This window comes from Acartia tonsa, chromosome 7 (assembly GCF_053477335.1).
Source record: "Acartia tonsa isolate MP-2025a chromosome 7, ASM5347733v1, whole genome shotgun sequence".
Classification (NCBI taxonomy): Eukaryota; Metazoa; Arthropoda; class Copepoda; order Calanoida; family Acartiidae; genus Acartia; species Acartia tonsa.
The window spans coordinates 22207298-22227446 of NC_137266.1; the positions used below are offsets into that span (position 1 = coordinate 22207298).

At 40.7% G+C, this 20149-nt stretch overlaps 1 protein-coding gene across 1 annotated transcript; it reads left to right on the forward strand.

Annotated features, from left to right (window-relative positions):
* The first annotated feature begins 308 nt into the window (after positions 1-308).
* Positions 309-19499, forward strand: LOC145325086 (zinc finger MYND domain-containing protein 10-like). The gene is made up of 6 exons (XM_080167931.1): positions 309-368; positions 1695-1760; positions 3899-4022; positions 18446-18558; positions 18811-18927; positions 19361-19499. The coding sequence occupies exons 1-6, from the start codon at positions 322-324 to the stop codon at positions 19449-19451; spliced, it is 558 nt and encodes a 185-aa protein (XP_080024057.1). The 5' UTR covers positions 309-321; the 3' UTR covers positions 19452-19499.
* The last annotated feature ends 650 nt before the right edge of the window (positions 19500-20149 follow it).

A 20149-nucleotide genomic window follows, 5' to 3' on the forward strand; every position in this document is an offset into this window, starting at 1 on the left:
CCATCCCAAGGACCCTGTGTCGACTTTAAATTGGGTCTTACAAAATCAATGAATAGCGTCGGGAATATTAACACAGCCAAGTTGCTACAAAAGAGCAGAAAGAAATTTGCTAGCAGACGAAAAGTATCCTTAACAGGGGGTTCCAGGTAGTTGTCTAAATATATACATCTATACTAAAAATTCATTCTCTTGGGTAAGGGGTATGTTTGCCAAAAATAAATTAGCACTCCACCTTTAATAGCAGCTGTGTAAATTACATTTCTTCCATTGCGATACCGACGGCTGATTTTTAAATACTTTTTAGATGAACCACTAGAGAAGATGGAGGCGCAAGCATGGATTTGTTTATATAATATTCTTTCTACAAGGTAATGTAAAAAAAAGAATGATATTGGCAAATCTGTCAATATAACAAAATATTTATTTGTCAATCTAACCAACTGTCTATCAATCATACAAACTGTATATTTGTCAGATTTACAAACTGTCTATATGTCACTAACTAACTGTAAAACTAAAAAGCTGCCTATATTTCAATCTAACAAACTGTTTATCAGCAAATCTAACAAACTGTTTATCAGTCTATCTAAGAAACTTACAAACTGTCTATCTAACAAACGGTCTATCTGTCAGGGTGACTAACTGTATATTTTAACCAAAAAGCTGTCTCTGGCAATCTAGAAAAAAACTTTCTATCTACCAATCTAAAAAAACTGTCTATCTGTCAAGCCTACACTGTTTATCTAACAATTTGTCTACCTGTCTATCTAGCAATCAAAGTAACTTTAAATCAATAGGCTGTCTTTCTGTCAAGCTTACAAATTTTCTATCTGCCAATCTTACTATCTGTCTATTTGTTAAGCTGACTAACTGTATAACTTTAACCAAACAGCTGTCTATCTATCAACCTTACAAATTGTAAATGCAACAAACTGTATATCTGGCAATCAAATTAACTGTTTATCTGTCTAACTAACAAACTATCCATCTATAAAGCTTAAAAACTGTCCATCTGTCACTAACTAACTGTATAACTGTAGAATAAAATACTGTCTATCTGTCAATCTGACTAAATGTCTATCTATGAAAAACCAATGATCAATGACTATCATCTTTTTTTTAGTTTATTTGAGTTTTGTCTTAAAACTTTTTTAACAAAGCAAACAATTGCCAAACTTTTTCAGTGAGTCTTGCCTGGTTTTTTTATTTTTGTGTACTCATTTTATATGAAGATATTACTCTTGGTTTATTAAGTTGAGTGCCCAAACGTTTCAACCACTAATTGCAATCTAATTGCAATTGTTGTATATCATCATAAGGGATGTACTTAAAATATTAAACAAGTATTAGTAATATTGACTTTGACAATATTTTAACGGTCAATAATAAGATTTTATTATGAATTCTTAGCTTTCTACGATGTTTCTAAATTTACTTTTTTTATCCGTTTGTAGATTCCCAATCCATTTATGTTTTATTACTAGCGGCTGTGCTCTTAGCATCTAGGGACTGTGTCTTTAAAGGGATAAGATGGAGGCAGAAAAATATTCTAAAACCATCCCGAGACCTACGCGAATCTTCCATTAAAAGGAGGTCAATCATTTCTGTCGATTATGAAATCTTTAGCTGAATACAAAAAAAACACTTCTAAACCTAAACAAATAAGGATAATAATAATTTTTTTCTGATTTCAGAGAAGTAATGGAGAAATATCAAATAAACAATTACAGAATTGGTATTCTATCCAGACTGCAAGCTAGGTAATATTTTTGCAGTATAGCAAGTAACTTGTTTTACATTCGGATTATAACATTAATATGTTTTTGATAAGATAAAACAATGATGACAACATCCATTTAGCGAAGCACAAACAATAAATCAACGGATAAAGTGAGCAAAAGAGCAGTCAATAATGGATGAGAAAAAAAATCTTAGGCAACAGCTGAAAAAGCTAAAAAATATTTTCATTTTCTACATACAATTACATATAAAGTGAATATCTATAAATATCTTTACTGAAATGCTCTAAGGAAATGTAACAGAAAACACTAAACGATTTTTTCTTATTCGTTGGCTAATCGACTTTGGAGACTTTCATTGAATTTGATTGTTTGGCTCATTATGTTGAGTGTTCAAACGTTATCTGCAGAAGGGGTAATATTGTGTATCATCAATTATTGGGGATTAAAACAATGTATATCGACCATTGTCTTTTCCCTTTATTTCCCTGTTAAAAATACTAGAAGTGAGAAATGAAGATTGAAAACAATACACAGGCTAATTCATAATTAATGTTTTGTTTCCGTGGTAAACACAGTTTAGCCAGAATGAAAATATTTAATAAAAACAAGGATGACAACATCCATAAGTAGCGAAGCACAAAAAATTGTGGATGGGAATATGTAGAAGTAGATTTAAAGTGTATTTATTAAAATCAAGAATAGATTTATTGGAGAAAATAAACACGAAACCTTGTTTTATTTTGTATGATGAAGACGGTTAAAGTAAATTACATACTAGATGCACATAACAATGGGGGAAAAAATTTGAAACTGTTAATGCAAAAAAGTTTGAAAATTGGACCAAAAATACCAAAGATATGGGGAACTATGTCAAACATATAAAAATAGCCAAAAAACCTGCTAAAAACCTGCTTAAAACACCAGAAATTTAATGTTAATATCTTTAACTGTTAAATTTTATGGGTAAAAATGTGATAAATACAAAAATAGCCAAAAACCTGCAAAAAGGCAGTCTGACAGTCATTGTTGTTTTCTTCAAACGACAGGAAATTTAATTTTGATATCTTTAACTGAAAAAATTTCGAAAATCGGACCATAAACACCAAAGATATGGGGAAAAATGTGAAAAATATGAAAATAGCCAAAAACCTGCAAAAAGGCAGTCTGACCGTCATTGTTTTTTTCTTCAAATGACGGGAAATTTAATTTTGATATCTTTAACTGAAAAAATTTTGAAAATCGGACCATAAACACCAAAGATATGGGGAAAATTTGGAAAATATAAAAAATAGCCTAAAACCTGCTAAAAAGCAGTCCGACCGCCATTGATGTTTTATAGTTAATTGTGCTCCTTAATGATGGGAATGTTGTCAAAAAATTTCAGCTCTCTATCTTTTATAGGAGCCGAGAAAATCACGTTTCCCCCAATTCATTAATTACGGACGGACAGACGGACGGACGGACAGACGGACAGACGGACGGACATTGTGATTTATAGAGTAGCTTCGCTACTAAAAACGAAACTCTAAAATAAGACGGTGGGAAAAACGAACATAAACACTTGTAGAGTGTCAAAACTTAATTGATTTTATGTCAGTTTTTTGCAAAATTAATTAAATACTGTATACTTTTTAGGGACAAACTAACATTTTTAGGACTTGATTTTGTCAGCATTGTACCTTTTTGTCCTAGGAATCATAATTTAAAACTTCTGATGAATAGGATAATTGTATCATTTGAAAATTTCTTGTTAAAATAGTAAAAAATCGACATATTTTGCTGGTTACGATTATAGAGTTGTCCCACATTCTAAATTATACCTAACTGTTACATGAATCATCATCAGCGGTTCTAAAAGTATACGTAATATTTTTCTACAATTAACACTAGCCGCGCAATTTGAATTTTAAAAATCTACGCATTTTTTTGCTCATCCTTTATTTTTAGTTGTCTCACCATTACTGGGTATTTTTTTAAATTTTAATTTGTTGGTTTTTTAAGTTGAATGTCCAAATGTTCCAACCACTAACTGTAATCTGCAGAAGGGGAAATTTTGTGCATCATCATAGGGGATGTACATCAATTTATCGTCCACTGTCTTATCCTTTAAGACCCCTGCCTAATGTTGATAAATATTTGATATTTTACAATTAAAGGTTACAAGATTATGTGATAGCAGAGATACCCGCCCTCTTCAGCCTTCACAAGTGGCTGGCGGAAATTAAGATATCTCCGCCCGCTGAAGCAAAACCATCCTTGATTCTTGAGGTCATTCCTAAGGTAACTGTTTGGAAGTTGCCCTCATAGTGCTTAATCGAAGAAAGCTCAAAGTGTGATGTGTGACGTCATAAAATTACGTCTATAAAGGAGGGATGAGAGGAGAAGTTGGAAAGAACACCCCTATGGATTTTTATGACGTCACACATGACACTTTGAGCTTTCTCCTTAATCGTGCACAAATAACCCCCACCCACCATTAATTTGATATTAATTTGTAAGTAGGGAAAGGGCTGTTCTTCGTTTATTTGTTTGTACTTTAGATCGGGTTAGGTTAGGTCATATTGGATAATGGGAATACGAAAAATGTAACCTGACACCCCCCCCCCCTATTTGATTTTTTTTTCAAAACTAGGGTTTTCACCGTTTCGGTGCTTGATAGAGCTTTCAGGGAATTTACACAGTATTAGATTTTTATTCCTTTATACAATTATATTTGTACGTTAGTCTTTAAAAAAAACTCTTTTGAAAGGCTAGGTAGTTAATGCTGTAAGTAAATAACTAAATGGCTAAAATTTTAGATAAAAATTTAACTTCCTTATGGTCAATAAAAGGCTTTCCACCATGGCTTCCAAACTGATTAATATCCGGTGGATTAGTTCTCAGCCATACTGAAAAATCAAACCTAGATTTTTAAATATCATTTACATTTCCATTATATTTTCAATTATATTTTGTTGAAGCCATGAAAGTCTATAAAGAATTTCATATGTATATACAAATATAATTGGACAATTATACAAAAAATTTCAGAATAGTTTGAAAGAGGAAGTTCCATATTGGATATACAATACGTGGATATTATGAGATACTAGTGGCTACGCCCCCTAGAAGCCTCTAGGGGCACTTAATAGGAGGGGAAAAAAATTGAATTTCAAAAGACCAAAAAAATAGTTTAAAACCTTCACAGAACCTATAAGAAGCTTTACTGTAAAGGAGAACAATATCGGTTCAGCGGTTAGCGAGATCCTTCGGGACAGACAAAAAAACGCTTACTACTTTATATAATAACCTAATAAAATCATTCTTCCTGCTGGCTAGTGTAACAATTTGACTTTACCCCCTCTCCTCCGCTCACAATGGAGTAACATTATGGCCAATATATGAAGACTATATTAGCAACTTAAATTGTCGACAACAATTCCCCTGTCATAATATCCCCTTATTATATATCCATTTGTAGTGGGTCTTACTTGAGATACTTGTAAAATAAGCAGAATGGCATTTTCGTGATCCTGAACGAGTGGACAGATTTTTATTAAATTAGTACCATTTTAAAGCGTTAAATTTTCTCTATTGATTTTTCTTTTATTTGAATTTTTAAGCCCACAAATGACGGATCCCGAGTTTTAATTATGAAACATTTGTACTTATAATATTCTGTTAAAATCTTGTGATATCTCATATGAGGCCATATTTTTTCCAAGAAATCAATATACATATAATGCTCCGCATTTATATGTATATTTGACCTTTCTATCATCTACGCGTGTAGGTTTTAGGCGATATTTAACTTATGTACTTTTGTAGAAGAGAGCTCCAGTTATCCAGGGATTTGGCATTCTCAATGCATCACGGAGATTTCCCCTGCACAACTGAACGTGACTAAACGGGAAACTCAACATACACTCCGGCCTGCTGATATATCCTACGCAGACCTACGTGTATCCCTTGCCATCCCTGTATGATCAGAAACGCCCCCTCAATACTTCAATACTCTCTGTAATTTTCCTATATGTATATTGATATAATATGTATTCATTAATTTTGTGTAAACTATACTTGTCTATTGAAAATACATTAGTTCCGCACAAACAGTTGTTAGTAGAGTATCAACTCCAATTTGTGGGCAGCTAATCCTAGCTGCAATTAATTATCCAGAAACATATAAAATCCCCTGTGGGTACTTGCGTGTAGTATTCGTTATTTAACTTAGCGGAGACGTACAAACGAAGGGAACGAGTTGCTTCGCTCTTGAATCGCTTCAGCCACAACGTTACCATTCCAACGTGAAGTGCCGCCACACCGCTCGAGGCGGGCTTTAATAGTTTTTAAAAAGCTATCTATTACGTCCGATCCGTTACAGTCAAACTGGTGACAGCTGTGCTTGGATAAACCGCAGTGCTCAACAGGAGATTTACGAGGAAATTACCCAGAGGAACTACGGTAATTTCGGACGATTGTGTACATCCAGACGAGTTTTATGAGAACTGAGATCAGAAAGGACGAAGACCCCTGTGTTTGGAGACCAGTGTGGGACCATTCTGACGTCTGGGACATCAACTTGGTAAAATTTTCCTTAAATTTTGAAGAAATTTCGTTAAGTTTCGAAGATGGCGCAAGCTCAGCAGGCCGCTGATCTAGAGCAGTTGAATTTGCAGCGTGCTATTCAAGAGGCACAGGCAGAAGGAGCGCCGAATGAAAACGCTCAACTCATTGCGCTAGGCAATACCTGGTTGGAGAACCAGCGCCGGAAGCTTAACAAGCAGAATTTTCCCCGGTTTTGCAACCGTGCCGGAGAAGATTGGGATGGCCACAAGACAAAGATGGCCAACGCGTTTAGAATTGCCCGTCATCACCCATCGGATCAAGAGGGCAGGAAAGGCCAATACATCATGAGTCTCGACGGAGAAGCGTTCCAGATGGCCCGAGAAGTCGCCGACAACCAAGATGCGCTCACCCTTGAGCAGGTAATGGATAGGCTGGATGCCATATTCCTAGCACCATCGGATTCAGACATCAACAAGGACGCGTATAAGCAGTTGTCACAGGGCAAGAACGAGATTCCGCAGACGTACCTTGCCAAGAAAGAGCAGATGTGGTTGAAGGCCTACTCCCCAGACAACCGTGATCCAGGCCAATTCCGGAAAGAGGTAACCCTTGGTTTACGCCATCGAGAGGTACGAAAAAGAGTTTTCTGTCAGCTACCTAGTATTACCAGCATGGGTGTCCTACGGAATGTTATTATGAACGAGATTGCCACACAGCGCCAACTTATTCACCATGGAGATGCTGAGGATACCTCCATGGATGGCCTCGCCACGTCCAACCGTGTCATATATCGCAACGACGGCACCGAGGATATGGAGGTCAACGCTGTCGGAGATGGAACCAGTAGCGTCAAGTGCTACAATTGTAACCAGACAGGCCATTATTCGCGTAATTGCCCTAAGAAGAAACAGCAAGCGAGTAAGGGTACGGGCGGTGCCACCAAAGACAAACCGAAAGGCAACTGTCGGAGGTGTGGCACGCCTGGCCATTGGCAGAAGACGTGTACTATTCCTGAGGACAAACTGGCGAACGTGCGCAAGAGGAACCAGGAGAAGAACGCCAACAGCGGCGGACGCGGCCGACAATATCAAGATCGTGGCCGGCACGCCGTGCGAGAGATGCGTACCAATGAACCTGGAGACGCCGACAGTGGCGTAGGAGACGATGACCAGGCGCAGTTCTATGGAGATGTCAACTGTCTGGAAGCAGTTGGCCACAGAAGCAAGACTTCAAAAAATGTGAGAGAGGGCTCCCGTCGGTAGGTCGGAGTCCCTCAGCAGCTGTAGACCCTACCACCCTCAATCAGATGCAAGGACGGAAAGGCGCCCGGGCCATGGTTAAGATCAGCCTGCGTGCAAATGGACCGACTGTGCGGACCTATGGTCTCATCGATACCGGTAACAAGTTGCACGAAGGAGTCGCCGTAAATGAGGAGTTAGCCCGGAAACTACAGTTGCCGATCGTTCCTTGCGAGTTATCAGTGGGAACAGCGGCGAATGGCGGCGATATGGACGTCATCGGCCGTGTGTACAACATCAGTGTCATCTTGGGAGATGACTGTCCTAGCTACATTCGAGAGGCCTTGGTTATACCTGAGCTTCGCACCCCCATCAATCTTGGGTGCAAGTGGGTCGAGGAGATTCGTGGAGTTCTAGATTATTCATCACCGGTGCAGGCGGCGTTGGTCGTGAAGCAGACGAGAGTTCCGCTTGTGCAGTCCATCGACTACGAGGTTCCAAGTACCTCAGAAGACGAAGAGCGGTCTGGAAAACCGCCGGGGGAGCACTCGCCCCCCAATCCTCAGATAAGTGTTTCATTACGAGCCTTCGAGGAGTTGAATGCAGAAATAAGTAGCTATAGTAGTGCCTTAAATGTTTGTACGCCCACTTTTAAAGATTTATGTAAAGCAGAAGATAATTTTGCGAATGGTAATGTGCACCATTCACGTGAGTTTTTAGCACTTAAACCGGATTCCGTCGAATCATATGTTGCGCAACTTTCTTTTAAGCACAAAGCAAAAGCAGATTTTGAGCGCAAAAACGTTTGGACACGTAATGTCAAGGGACCGCTTCGTAATTCCCAAGGGCCGGCCGTTCGTTTGAAAACCGTCGCAGTAGGTAAGCGGCCGCGTCCTGTCCGTTTGTCCGTCCAAGCGACTAGGATTCTCGCGCCAGAGTCAGTGTCTGTCGTTAATTTTCTTCCTAGCCGAGAACTCCGACCGCAAGCGATTGTCATGGTAGAAGAGACCGTTTTAGATGATAGTCCAGTGCGTGTGTTGGAAGGAGTATACAGAGCCCAGCAAAATGGGATAGTCCGCATCCCTGTCGTCAACTTGCAGGAGGCGCCGTGCATTGCATCGGCCGGGTGTGTGTTCACCGCCGAGATTTGTGAGGACAGCAGTATGGTGATCAACACCGAAAGCTTGGTGTTGAGAGAGCCCCATGAAGTTATTCAGTCCATGTCCGAGAACAAGACGAGCGACGCCACCAAGCCCATGACGAAGGAGCAGATGGAGAACCCTACGTTCAAGGAAGTTTGGGAGGACCTGGAGATGGAGGACAACGAGCTACTGAACGAGCACCCCGATGTCAAGAAGCAAGTCAAGGAGCTCATTTACGAATACAGAGACATATTCAGTCGAGAGGCCCCTGGGCACACAGACCTGGTAACAATGAAGTTGAAGCTCAAGCCAGGGACGGAGCCCATCAGGCAGAGATACAGGGAATTGAACCCTAAGATGTTGAAGGATCTGGAGGCACAGATGGCCGACTGGCTCAACCAAGGAGTGATCGAGCCGAGTTCATCGCCATGGGCGAGCCCCCTTGTTCCCGTGCGCAAGAAGGATGGAAAGATCAGATGGGCAGTGGACTTCCGCAGGTTAAACAGTTGCTTAGAGCAAGACAGTTACCCGCTGCCGAGGATACAGACTCTATTGGACCGCGCAGGAGGACATCGGGTATATTCAACGTTAGATGCCACAGCCGCCTACTTCAACATCTCCATCGATCCAGCATCCAGGGAGCTGACGGCTTTTGCCACGCCAACGGGTTTGTGGCAATTCCGCCGCATGCCCTTCGGCATCAGCACCGCACCAGCGGTATACAGCAGATTCATCAGCACCGCAATGAACCCGCTGGGGAGCGAGGTAGCGCAATGCTACCTCGATGATGTAATATCATACAACCTGAGAGTTGCGGATCATGTACCACAGATGCGACAGGTTTTTGAGGCCCACCGCAAGGCTGGAATCAAGCTGAAGGCAAAGAAGAGCAAGCTGTTCCAGAAGAAGATCCAGTATCTTGGCCACATGCTGAGTCACGAGGGTATCGGTATGGTACCAGAGTATGTGGAGCGTATCAAGAACTGGCCGCCGCCCTCAACCGTCGCCGAGTTGAATAGTGTCCTTGGTTTTTACGGGTACTACCGGACCTTCATACCGGAGTACGCCGACTTGACGTGTGAGATGAATGCACAGAAGAAAGCCACCAAGCTAGAGTGGACCTTAGGGATGGATGAGCAGTTCCAGCAGTTGAAGGACAAGTTCCAGAATGCCCCCATCCGCGCTGTGCCTGATTTTGAAGCGGATACCCCATTTCAACTGACCACCGACTACTCCGGAAGAGCCATCAGTGCGATCCTGAGTCAGGTTCAGAATGGCGCCGAAAGGTTGATCGCCGCCATGGGACGTAAGACGACTGGCGCGGAGCAGAGATATCCCTCATGGAAAGGAGAAGCCTCCGCAGTTATTTATGGCATCAGAAAGTTTCGGACAATCCTGAGCTTCAAGCCGTTCCAAATTAATACGGATAACAGCGCCCTCAAGCAGTTGAAGTCACTGAAGAAGAACACTGGCATGATGGCCAGGTGGACCGAGGAGCTGGCTGGTTACGAATTCCGTGTGGTTCATCGGCCGGGGAGACTCAATACCAACGCCGACGCGTTGAGCCGGCGTACCGATGCTGATATGCCAGACCCCACAGCCGAGGAAGAGGCTGAGCAGGAGGAGTACGTCGGAGCTGTAGATGATCCTGCCGACGAGCTTCCTGACCGCCGAGAACGGTACAGAGACAGAGTGTACCGGCATCAGTTAGACGACCCTATTTTAGAGAAGGTTCGTAGATGGATTGGCGTTGACCGGCGTGCACCAGACAAGGCAACCCTGCGTGGAGAGAGTAGGGACGTGCACCGGCTGCCTGAGATTTTTGACACTCTGCGCATTGCAGAAGATGGAGTTATTGAGCAGGAGATCAACACCTTCACAGGGAAGCGACGCAGAATCATGGTCCCTTTGTCCCTGAGAGAAGAGGTGTTCACTCACTGCCACAGAACTACCACGGGAGCGCATTTTGGTATGCACTCCACCATATCGAAGTTTTTGAGAAATTTCTATTATGTGGGACATCAAGCAGACATCCGCCTGAGGATCGCCGTCTGTCATGACTGCGTTCAGAAGAACATCAAGGCCAACATCAAGATAGGAGCGCACGTACCCATCCAAAACGGGTACCCGCTCCAGACAATTTATATGGATGTGGTAGGCAAGTTCGACACAACCCCAGAAGGATACAATTTTATCCTGACGCTACAGGACGGATGGTCGCGCTTCGTTCAAGCGTACCCCTTGAAACAGAAGACCGCCGATGAGGTCGCCACGACGATTATGGACAAGTTCATTTGTACCTTTGGATGCCCGCAGGCATTCCACAGTGATCAGGGAAAAGAGTTCTGCAACACCATCATGAAGAAACTCTTGCAGAAGCTCGGTGTTAAGCACGAGCTAGGCCCCGTGGCGAACCCCCAGAGCAACCTTATAGAGAGGTGGCACCGGACCATGGAAGAGATGCTGAGAACCGTGATCCAAGGACGGGAGACTCTATGGCCAGAGTATTTACCTGGAGTTGTCCTGGCGTACAACACGAGGATCCACAGCAGCACCGGCGTGACCCCCTTTCTTGCCTTCCAGGGTAGAGAGGCTACTCTACCCGCAGATTTGATTTTGCGGTTACCAAACCCTGACGATGACAAGGATATTCCCACAGCCGTGAGAAACTTATTGGATAGATACACGACCATGTATGAAGCCATGGCGAAGAGTCAAGCAAGCACCATTCGAAGAAATGCTTTGCAGTATCACGGCAATCGCGAATTTCGAGTAGGCGATAAAGTTTTCTATTTGGCACCCAACCATGGTAAAGCAAAGAAGAAGATGACCAAACATTGGAGTGGACCATACTTAATTACCGAGAAGTGTGCCGACGTTTTATACAAGATTCAGACAATACCAGCGGGAGAAAAGGAGGACTTGGTTGTGCATGTTGGTCGGTTAAAACCATATTACCCCCCAGCAATGACAGATGGAGACCCAACTTCTCCCCCAGAACCATTTGAAGAAGACGGAGATGAGGCAGGGGAGCAAATTCCCTTGAATCCAGAAAGGCAGGCGAAGCCGCCTAATCCAAGAGTTGATTTCTCAAATGGGGATGACAGCGATGATGAGGGAGGACCCCCCATTAGACCGGGAGGAGCACCACCACCACCGCCCAACATTGACCCCCTCAACCTTCCCCTACCGGATACACCACCGCCTAGATCACCAACGATGCAGCGCACTCCGCGCAGAGAGCAGAGTGAGAAGAGAGGGAGGGAGAGAGATCAATCTTGCGAACCGTCCGGTTCGGGCACTCAACGGAGAGATGCCAAGCGAACCCCCGATAGAGAGAGAAGCCCGAGAAGAAGCTCGCCCCCGCAGACACCGCGCCGAGATAGAGAGCGCGAGCGAGCTACGTACACATACCCTTCCGCACCCCGGGTAGAGAAGCGCGCTCTGAGCGACAATGAAGAGCCGTCCACGGACTCACCCGAAAAAGGGGAGAGGGTTAAATCCGGAGGAAAGAAGCAGAGGAGTGGGACACTTTGGCAACAGCAAGTGGAGGAGAGCAAAGAGGTGTTAGACAGCTCGGACGAGGATATGGACCCGCCTGCAGTGGCTACACTAGCGCGGACAATCAGAATCCCCGTCAAACGCGGAGCAAAGCTGCCGTACAAGGGTACGAAAGAGAGTGCGGGCCATGACATATACTGCCCCGCCCACACAATCCTTCCCCCTGGGCAACAGACTTGCGTCCCTCTCAAGCTACACACCCGTGTACCCCCCGGATATTTTCTTAAACTCTTTGGCCGTTCAAGCATAGAACGGGAAGGAGTAATTTTACTGGCAGGATTAGTGGACAGCGACTACACCGGCGAGATACAAGCAGTCTTCTGGAACTTGAGTACCGAAGCAGTGGAGTTCAACAAGAATCAACGAGTGTGTCAAGCGGTGATCTTAGAGACTCGCGAGGTGGAATTTTATCATGTCGATAATCTTCCTACCACTGATCGCGGTGCTAACGGCTTCGGTAGCACCAACCAGTGAGGCATATTCATTAGACATAGTAGATTGCACAAACCCTTCCACCATCAAGAAATTCAACAAGGAAACAATATGCAGAGCAGAGGAACCTACACAAGAAGTTCCAGTGAAGGAGCGCTACACAATTCTACAGAGACCAACCCTGACTAAGGTACACGGATACTCCTGCGAAGTGAGGGTATCCTTGTACCATTTCAAGTGCGGAGTTTGGGGCCACCTCAAGTTACAACAGGTACCCCAAACTATGAGGCACGAAGAAATTACTGCAGAAAATTGCCGCCGCATGTCACTGGTGCAGGAATATCAAATTTCTGGCTATGGTGACCCTATCAAAGTGAAACTTAACCGCCCAACCTACGTTTCGGCAACCCTGGCCGGATCCCTGAAGATGGAAGACGACAAGATCACCTGCATTGGGCAGACCATCCGCATGGGCGACACCATCCACTACAACACCCTGAAGTTAGCTGAGTACCAGATTCTACTTAAAGAGGAAACTTTTCTGGTTAGCAACAACAAGGTAGAGAGTGAAACTGATCATCTATCTCTACCATGTCCATATCATAAAGGGGAGTGCATCACTGGCGCTGCGACATTCGTCTGGAATATCAACGACAGCTCCTGCACTCTACAGATGGTCAACACCATCAACCCCCTCACCACCATGGACACCTACCTAGTGGACCACCAGCAGCAAGTTTTACTCAACACTACAGGCGCAATGAAATTAATGCATTGCCCCTTTAATGTCATTACCACGGACCACGACGGCATCTACCTGGGCAAGACCAGCGAACTCAGCAGACTCGCTACCATCGACCCCGGACAAATCGATGTAAACCTTCAAGCTGCAGTACATTTGAATTATTTAGCCTACAGCATGCGCCAGACCTTCAGCCAACTAGATGTAACACTACGGAAGACCATATGCGAAACCCATTATCATGGAAAGTCAGACCAACCAGTGCTGCTACATGAGCAGACTTACGGACTCTTGAAGGGAGACCTGTTGATGACCTTCCAGTGCACCAAGAGGACGCAGAAGATCAAGGACGACATCAATTGCTATCAAGATATACCTTTGGATCCTGATGGTTATGCAGATGCTGCAACTAAACATTATAAGTTGCATTCTACAAGGGTAACGTGTTCAGCAACTTTCCCCCTAACTGTCAAGTCTAAAGAAGGCTGGATTCAGCTGACTCCCGCCATCATCAAGACTCAGGCCCCCATGGAAATGACCATCGACACCCCTCTAGTTAATTGGACGGATTTCAGCCATGGAGGAATCTACACGGAAAGAGAGAGAGCTGAATGGTTACACACCCTCACCTTCCCCTCCTACACCGAGGCAAGCCTGAAGGAGATCACCTACGGACTATGCATTGGAGACGGAAACTGTAACCAACTTTCTACCAACAACCTACCCCTGTACACCCTTGAGAATCTAGTGCCGGACATGGAACGCAAACTTGATTTGTGGAGCAGCGTCAAGAGCTGGCTCCATGAATATGGCGACCTAATGGCATTCGCATGCCTGGTCATCCTAGGGCTAAAATTTATAACTGATCTGATATGCATTATCCTCACATTTCTACGTGTAGGACCTGGAGCCGCCATCGCCTTAATTGCCCACCTTTATCTTTATAACAAGCATTCCTACCAGAAGCTTATGAGAAAGAAGAAGGCCGATACCAAAACTGAGAGGCGAGAACCTACGACAACAGCAGAGACAACGTCGCTATTACCAACGACATCAACCCCGAAGATCCAGATGACAGAGATACAGCCCATCATGTTAGATCCTGCATCCTTGCCATCATACAACACTGCGACTAAAACATCTAGGCTATCAACCTTAATACCATGACATCGCAATAGGTAATATTGGCCGACCAGTCTATTGTCTTTGCCAATTTGAGCGTTATGTTATCTGGCACGTCTGTTCGCCAGATAAAAAGGGGAGAAAATGTAGTGGGTCTTACTTGAGATACTTGTAAAATAAGCAGAATGGCATTTTCGTGATCCTGAACGAGTGGACAGATTTTTATTAAATTAGTACCATTTTAAAGCGTTAAATTTTCTCTATTGATTTTTCTTTTATTTGAATTTTTAAGCCCACAAATGACGGATCCCGAGTTTTAATTATGAAACATTTGTACTTATAATATTCTGTTAAAATCTTGTGATATCTCATATGAGGCCATATTTTTTCCAAGAAATCAATATACATATAATGCTCCGCATTTATATGTATATTTGACCTTTCTATCATCTACGCGTGTAGGTTTTAGGCGATATTTAACTTATGTACTTTTGTAGAAGAGAGCTCCAGTTATCCAGGGATTTGGCATTCTCAATGCATCACGGAGATTTCCCCTGCACAACTGAACGTGACTAAACGGGAAACTCAACATACACTCCGGCCTGCTGATATATCCTACGCAGACCTACGTGTATCCCTTGCCATCCCTGTATGATCAGAAACACCCCTCAATACTTCAATACTCTCTGTAATTTTCCTATATGTATATTGATATAATATGTATTCATTAATTTTGTGTAAACTATACTTGTCTATTGAAAATACATTAGTTCCGCACAAACAGTTGTTAGTAGAGTATCAACTCCAATTTGTGGGCAGCTAATCCTAGCTGCAATTAATTATCCAGAAACATATAAAATCCCCTGTGGGTACTTGCGTGTAGTATTCGTTATTTAACTTAGCGGAGACGTACAAACGAAGGGAACGAGTTGCTTCGCTCTTGAATCGCTTCAGCCACAACGTTACCATTCCAACGTGAAGTGCCGCCACACCGCTCGAGGCAGGCTTTAATAGTTTTTAAAAAGCTATCTATTACGTCCGATCCGTTACACCATTGTTCCATAGATCTAATAAAATACCCCTTCAGACAACTTGAAATCGTCAATACCCTTGGTGTAATTTTTAATGTCTATTTAAGGTTAGCCTAGGATAGAAAGGTCCTTTGTGTGTTAACCCAACCTATTTTTTCAATTACTTTTTTGAAAATAATCCTGTGGATGTGAAAGGCTGGTTGCATCTATTTTTTTATGTACACCTTTCTACTATGTTTTTCAGAACATACTTTCCTTTTCCATGAAAATTTAGTATTCTACGCTCAACTTTGTATTCCAATTTTCCTATTACCTGCCATATTCATATTTCAAAGTTAAATATATAAATGGATATAGAATACGTGGATATTGTTACAAATTTTTGCATACATTGATAAATTTTTCTCCTAGTTGGTTAATATCAAGATATCCCCACAAACCCCCTTTACACCAACCCCTCCCCTGATCAATGAGGAACAAATTAACCAATGTCTGAAGACTATATTAGCAACCTAAATTGATGACAAAAATTCCTCTGTCACAATATCATTATCCACGTATTCTATATTCATTAATAATGTGTATGTACGCTCAAGAACTTAGGGAATACTCCATGATAAATTTTCCTACTTCTAGCCAAGGTCATATTTCAATGTACAAAAACAGCGTTTTTTTGCTATGTAGCGAAGCTATTCTATTTAGTGTATTTGTGTCTGTCTGTATGTCGGTAATACTTGCGTAGTTCATTTATTGAACAAGAATTGTAAAAGGAAAAACTTATATGGATTACATCAAAAAAGGCGCACTCAAAGCACAACATTTGCACAGTAAAAGTATGTATATCAGTAGCAAACAGACAATGGAGGCGGGCAGACGTCTTCATATTCAATCCTGTGTAGATTGAATTTTTTCAATCTTACCCTTACAGTCAGCTCTTCGAAAACATGGGATGAAAATTGTATGGGTACCCATACTAATTCATGTGTTGTTAACATGTACCATCAAAAATAAATCTGCCTTCTTCATCGAAAACAGTGAAGCCACCTTTTTTTTCTTCTGCAAAAAAAATCAGTCAAGTTATGATGTGCGCTTGTTATACGATCCGATCTGGTCCTTCACCCCTTCCTTCTCCTCATCCCCAAGATGTAAGGTGACACAGGTGACCGCTGTTTTACACACCACACATGCACAATGGGAATATCTCGGAACTAAACAAATCATGCTGAGGATCAGATTTGTTGGTTGCTGCTCAATGTTTATCCTCTGGCTATTACTCAGGCTGTTGGTTTCTACCAGTTATTAAAATGAGTTAAAGGCATCCTTCATTGGATGTGTTGCGTCGAGCTGCAGACGACATGTTATCGTTTCTGGCATCTTCAATTTAAATTTTCCGCCAAATAGTATGACAGATGAAAACAGCATTGTACAAACTGTAAATAGAAACAATAGCAAATCAATGGTTTAAATATCTTCAATCCATATTTCAATTTAGTGTATTCTATCAAAATATTGAGTAGAAACTGTATCAGACTACAAAGTATAAAATTTATCTGTGAATCAAAATATTATCAATCTACATAACACTCCTAACAGTTGAATATTATTGATGTTTTATCATTATTGTTGTGTTTATATTATTCACCTGTTCTAACTATTTGCATTATGTGTGCTATCATGTTTTTAACTATATTATAGCATTGTGTCCACAGTTTTGTCCACTGTGACTATCTTATCTATTTATGTTTATAAATATAAGAAGGTATAAACCCTCTCTTAAGTGACATGTGTATGTCATTAATTATTAACCTGTATAACAACTCATTATTATAACTATTTAGCTATTTAATATTTCGTGTTGTATTAAATAGTTTATGATTACACAGTATTTTTATGTATATGTAGAATGTTCATGATTTTTATTTTAATATGTATGATATCTTTTCCTAAAATTGAAATATATCATTTTAAAACAAAAAAGTATGTATATTACACGGGATGTCATGAGTGAAAATGTGTCTCACACAGCCTTGCACTACTTTACATATCTTTAGTTTCATTTCTATTTGGAACATTGATATAAATATCCTTTCTTTCATTTTTTATCTTCTGGTTTTATCGTTTTCATAATTCAGTCAATGGTTGACCGTATAGTTTGTGAATAATTTACACAGCTTCTCTACTATTGAAGATAATCATCCTTGTAAAATACCTTAAACTTACTGAATTTTACGATTATCAGGGACAACTGTTATTAATCGTAACTTAATAAATACAGGGGTAGCCAGACTAACCAACAATTCTTTAAAAAAAATCACGAAACCTTATTGGGTATCTGGTAATATAGTTTGTTTTTGTCATGTAAGTGAAGAGGGGTGGAGAAGAAGGGGAGGGGAAGGGGGTTGTGTGAAATTTTCCTTCAGAGTTGTTTGTCAGAATATCAGTCCCTTGTCCCTGAATAAATAGAATACAAACTTAAAGCTTTTTTTTAATCATATCCAATAATACTTTATCCCTGATTTTAAAGGAGAGGTCAGTCTATTTATCCATCTTTTCACTTTTCTCATAGCAAAATACTTTCTTAGATCTTTTCAGAATTATAACAAGGGTATGGGAATAAGAACATTATAAAATATAATCGTAAGTAATGTGATTCCTTACCAATAAGCATCAAATATACAACTTAATTGTTTTGTCAGTCTGTCGATCAAGCCTAAAAAATTCATATTTAATGGTTTCGTGCTTTTTGTGTATTTTGTTTGACTGCTGTATTATATATAATAAAAATACACTTAGCAATCATTTTTAATTCATTTTGTAGAAGTGAATCCAGTAATTAGCTTGGTCGTTTGAAGTTCAAAATATGTAGGTAAAATTATCTTTTTTTTAGATTAAGAACAGCATTGAAAGTAGATATTGTGGAAGATGGGACAAGGTTGCAGAATCTCAAAGAGTTAGAATATTCCATCAAGAAGAAGAATGTATAAGAAAATATGCTTTACAGTAAGTTTAATATACACCCGCGGCATTAGCGTAAATGATAACTTGCCTCCTAGCTGTCGGGGAGGTGTTAGGTTCGAGTCTAGTCCTCACCACGGCATATTAGAGACACAAAAATAGTACCTACTGCTGCCATGTCTGGCAGTTGACAATAATAGTGGAAGTATGGGGGAATGGAAAGCTGTCTATAATATTATGCGATAGATAACTACTATTATACCAAAATTATAGCCAGTAACAAATCTTTAATCTTAGATTAGCCGAGACATATGATGTTGATATTTTGGAACAAATTCTCGGAAATGAAAAGAGGGGACTCAAACCCGATGCATGTGTTCTTTGTGGACAAAAGGCTGAGAACAGATGCTCAAGGTATATCCCATATAACCTCATAGCTGATTATAAATTTAGATTTTTATTTGATATACAGGCAGTAGTCCCAAATAAAGTGCCCCAAAGGCCTCTTGGTGCACTTTATTAGGGTATAAGGGGGAGAGAAAGAATCGACCCACAACAATTTTCACTGTTATTAAGCTTTTAAAAAAATTGGGGGAGGGGGCATTTTTTCTGGGAGAGATTTACCTTTCCCCAAAATAGTTATAAACCTTACAAGAACCTTGAGAAGCTGCACTGTAAAGGAAAACCATATCAGTTTAGTGGTTTGAGATAGACAGACACACAACAAACACATACAGATAAACATCATGTTACTTTTATATAAGTATGAGAGATAACGTTACGGACTCCCACGTCTAAAATGTTGAAAATCCTCGAATTAAAAACATTAATGGAAAATTTTGTTCAGATGCAAGAGACAAAAGTATTGCAGCAAAGAATGTCAGAAGAAACACTGGCCTAGCCATAAAACTGTCTGCAAAATTAACAATAAAGAATAAAAAGTATAATCAACACACCAATCCAAATGTTATCAATAAATTAAAAATCATTAATCCAATTTCGAACCTAGTACCAAGGAGTTTGTATTATATCCTTATATAAAAGTAAGAGGATGTATCTCTGTCTGTGTGAAAGTGAAAAAGTGTAGCTTGCTATAGGTCCAAAATCGATATAAAATACGAAGATATGTTTACAGGGAAAAATTTGTCATCAAGTTAAGTTGATAATATAGACCATATTTATTGGTCAGTTTGTTCATCCACTGGGAGTTGAGAAGATGGAATAGAGAACGGGGGGGGGTGAGGGGTATCGTTATTTTAGCCAGCTGGAATAAACACATTATTAGAGTATGAAAACATCATCCAATAATTTTACAAAATACCCAACTGCCTCTTCCCCCTTGCTTAACTTTTAGTCATTAAGCAACAACTTTTATTTTTGTATGTGATAAATCTTTTTGCAAGAACATAATTGTATTTTTGTTTTTTTTACAATATGTGGAGGGAAATACATATCTTATCTAATTTATAATTTGCATCTGTGCAATATTATAATCAAAAACATTAATAAAAACTTAATCTGTATGAAATTTTATATTTCTCTTTAATTCCTTTTTATGGTCCTAACTTTGGATGGGGAGATTAATTATTTGCCAGTTGGGAAAATAACATTTTTCTACTTCATATATTTCTATTTC

Coding starts and splice junctions, on each gene's coding strand:
- LOC145325086 (XM_080167931.1), top strand. CDS start 322: ATGGAGGCGCAAGCATGGATTTGTTTATATAATATTCTTTCTACAAG. Junction 369..1,694: donor TATAATATTCTTTCTACAAG/GTAATGTAAAAA, acceptor TTCTGATTTCAG/AGAAGTAATGGAGAAATATC. Junction 18,928..19,360: donor GCTGAGAACAGATGCTCAAG/GTATATCCCATA, acceptor AATTTTGTTCAG/ATGCAAGAGACAAAAGTATT.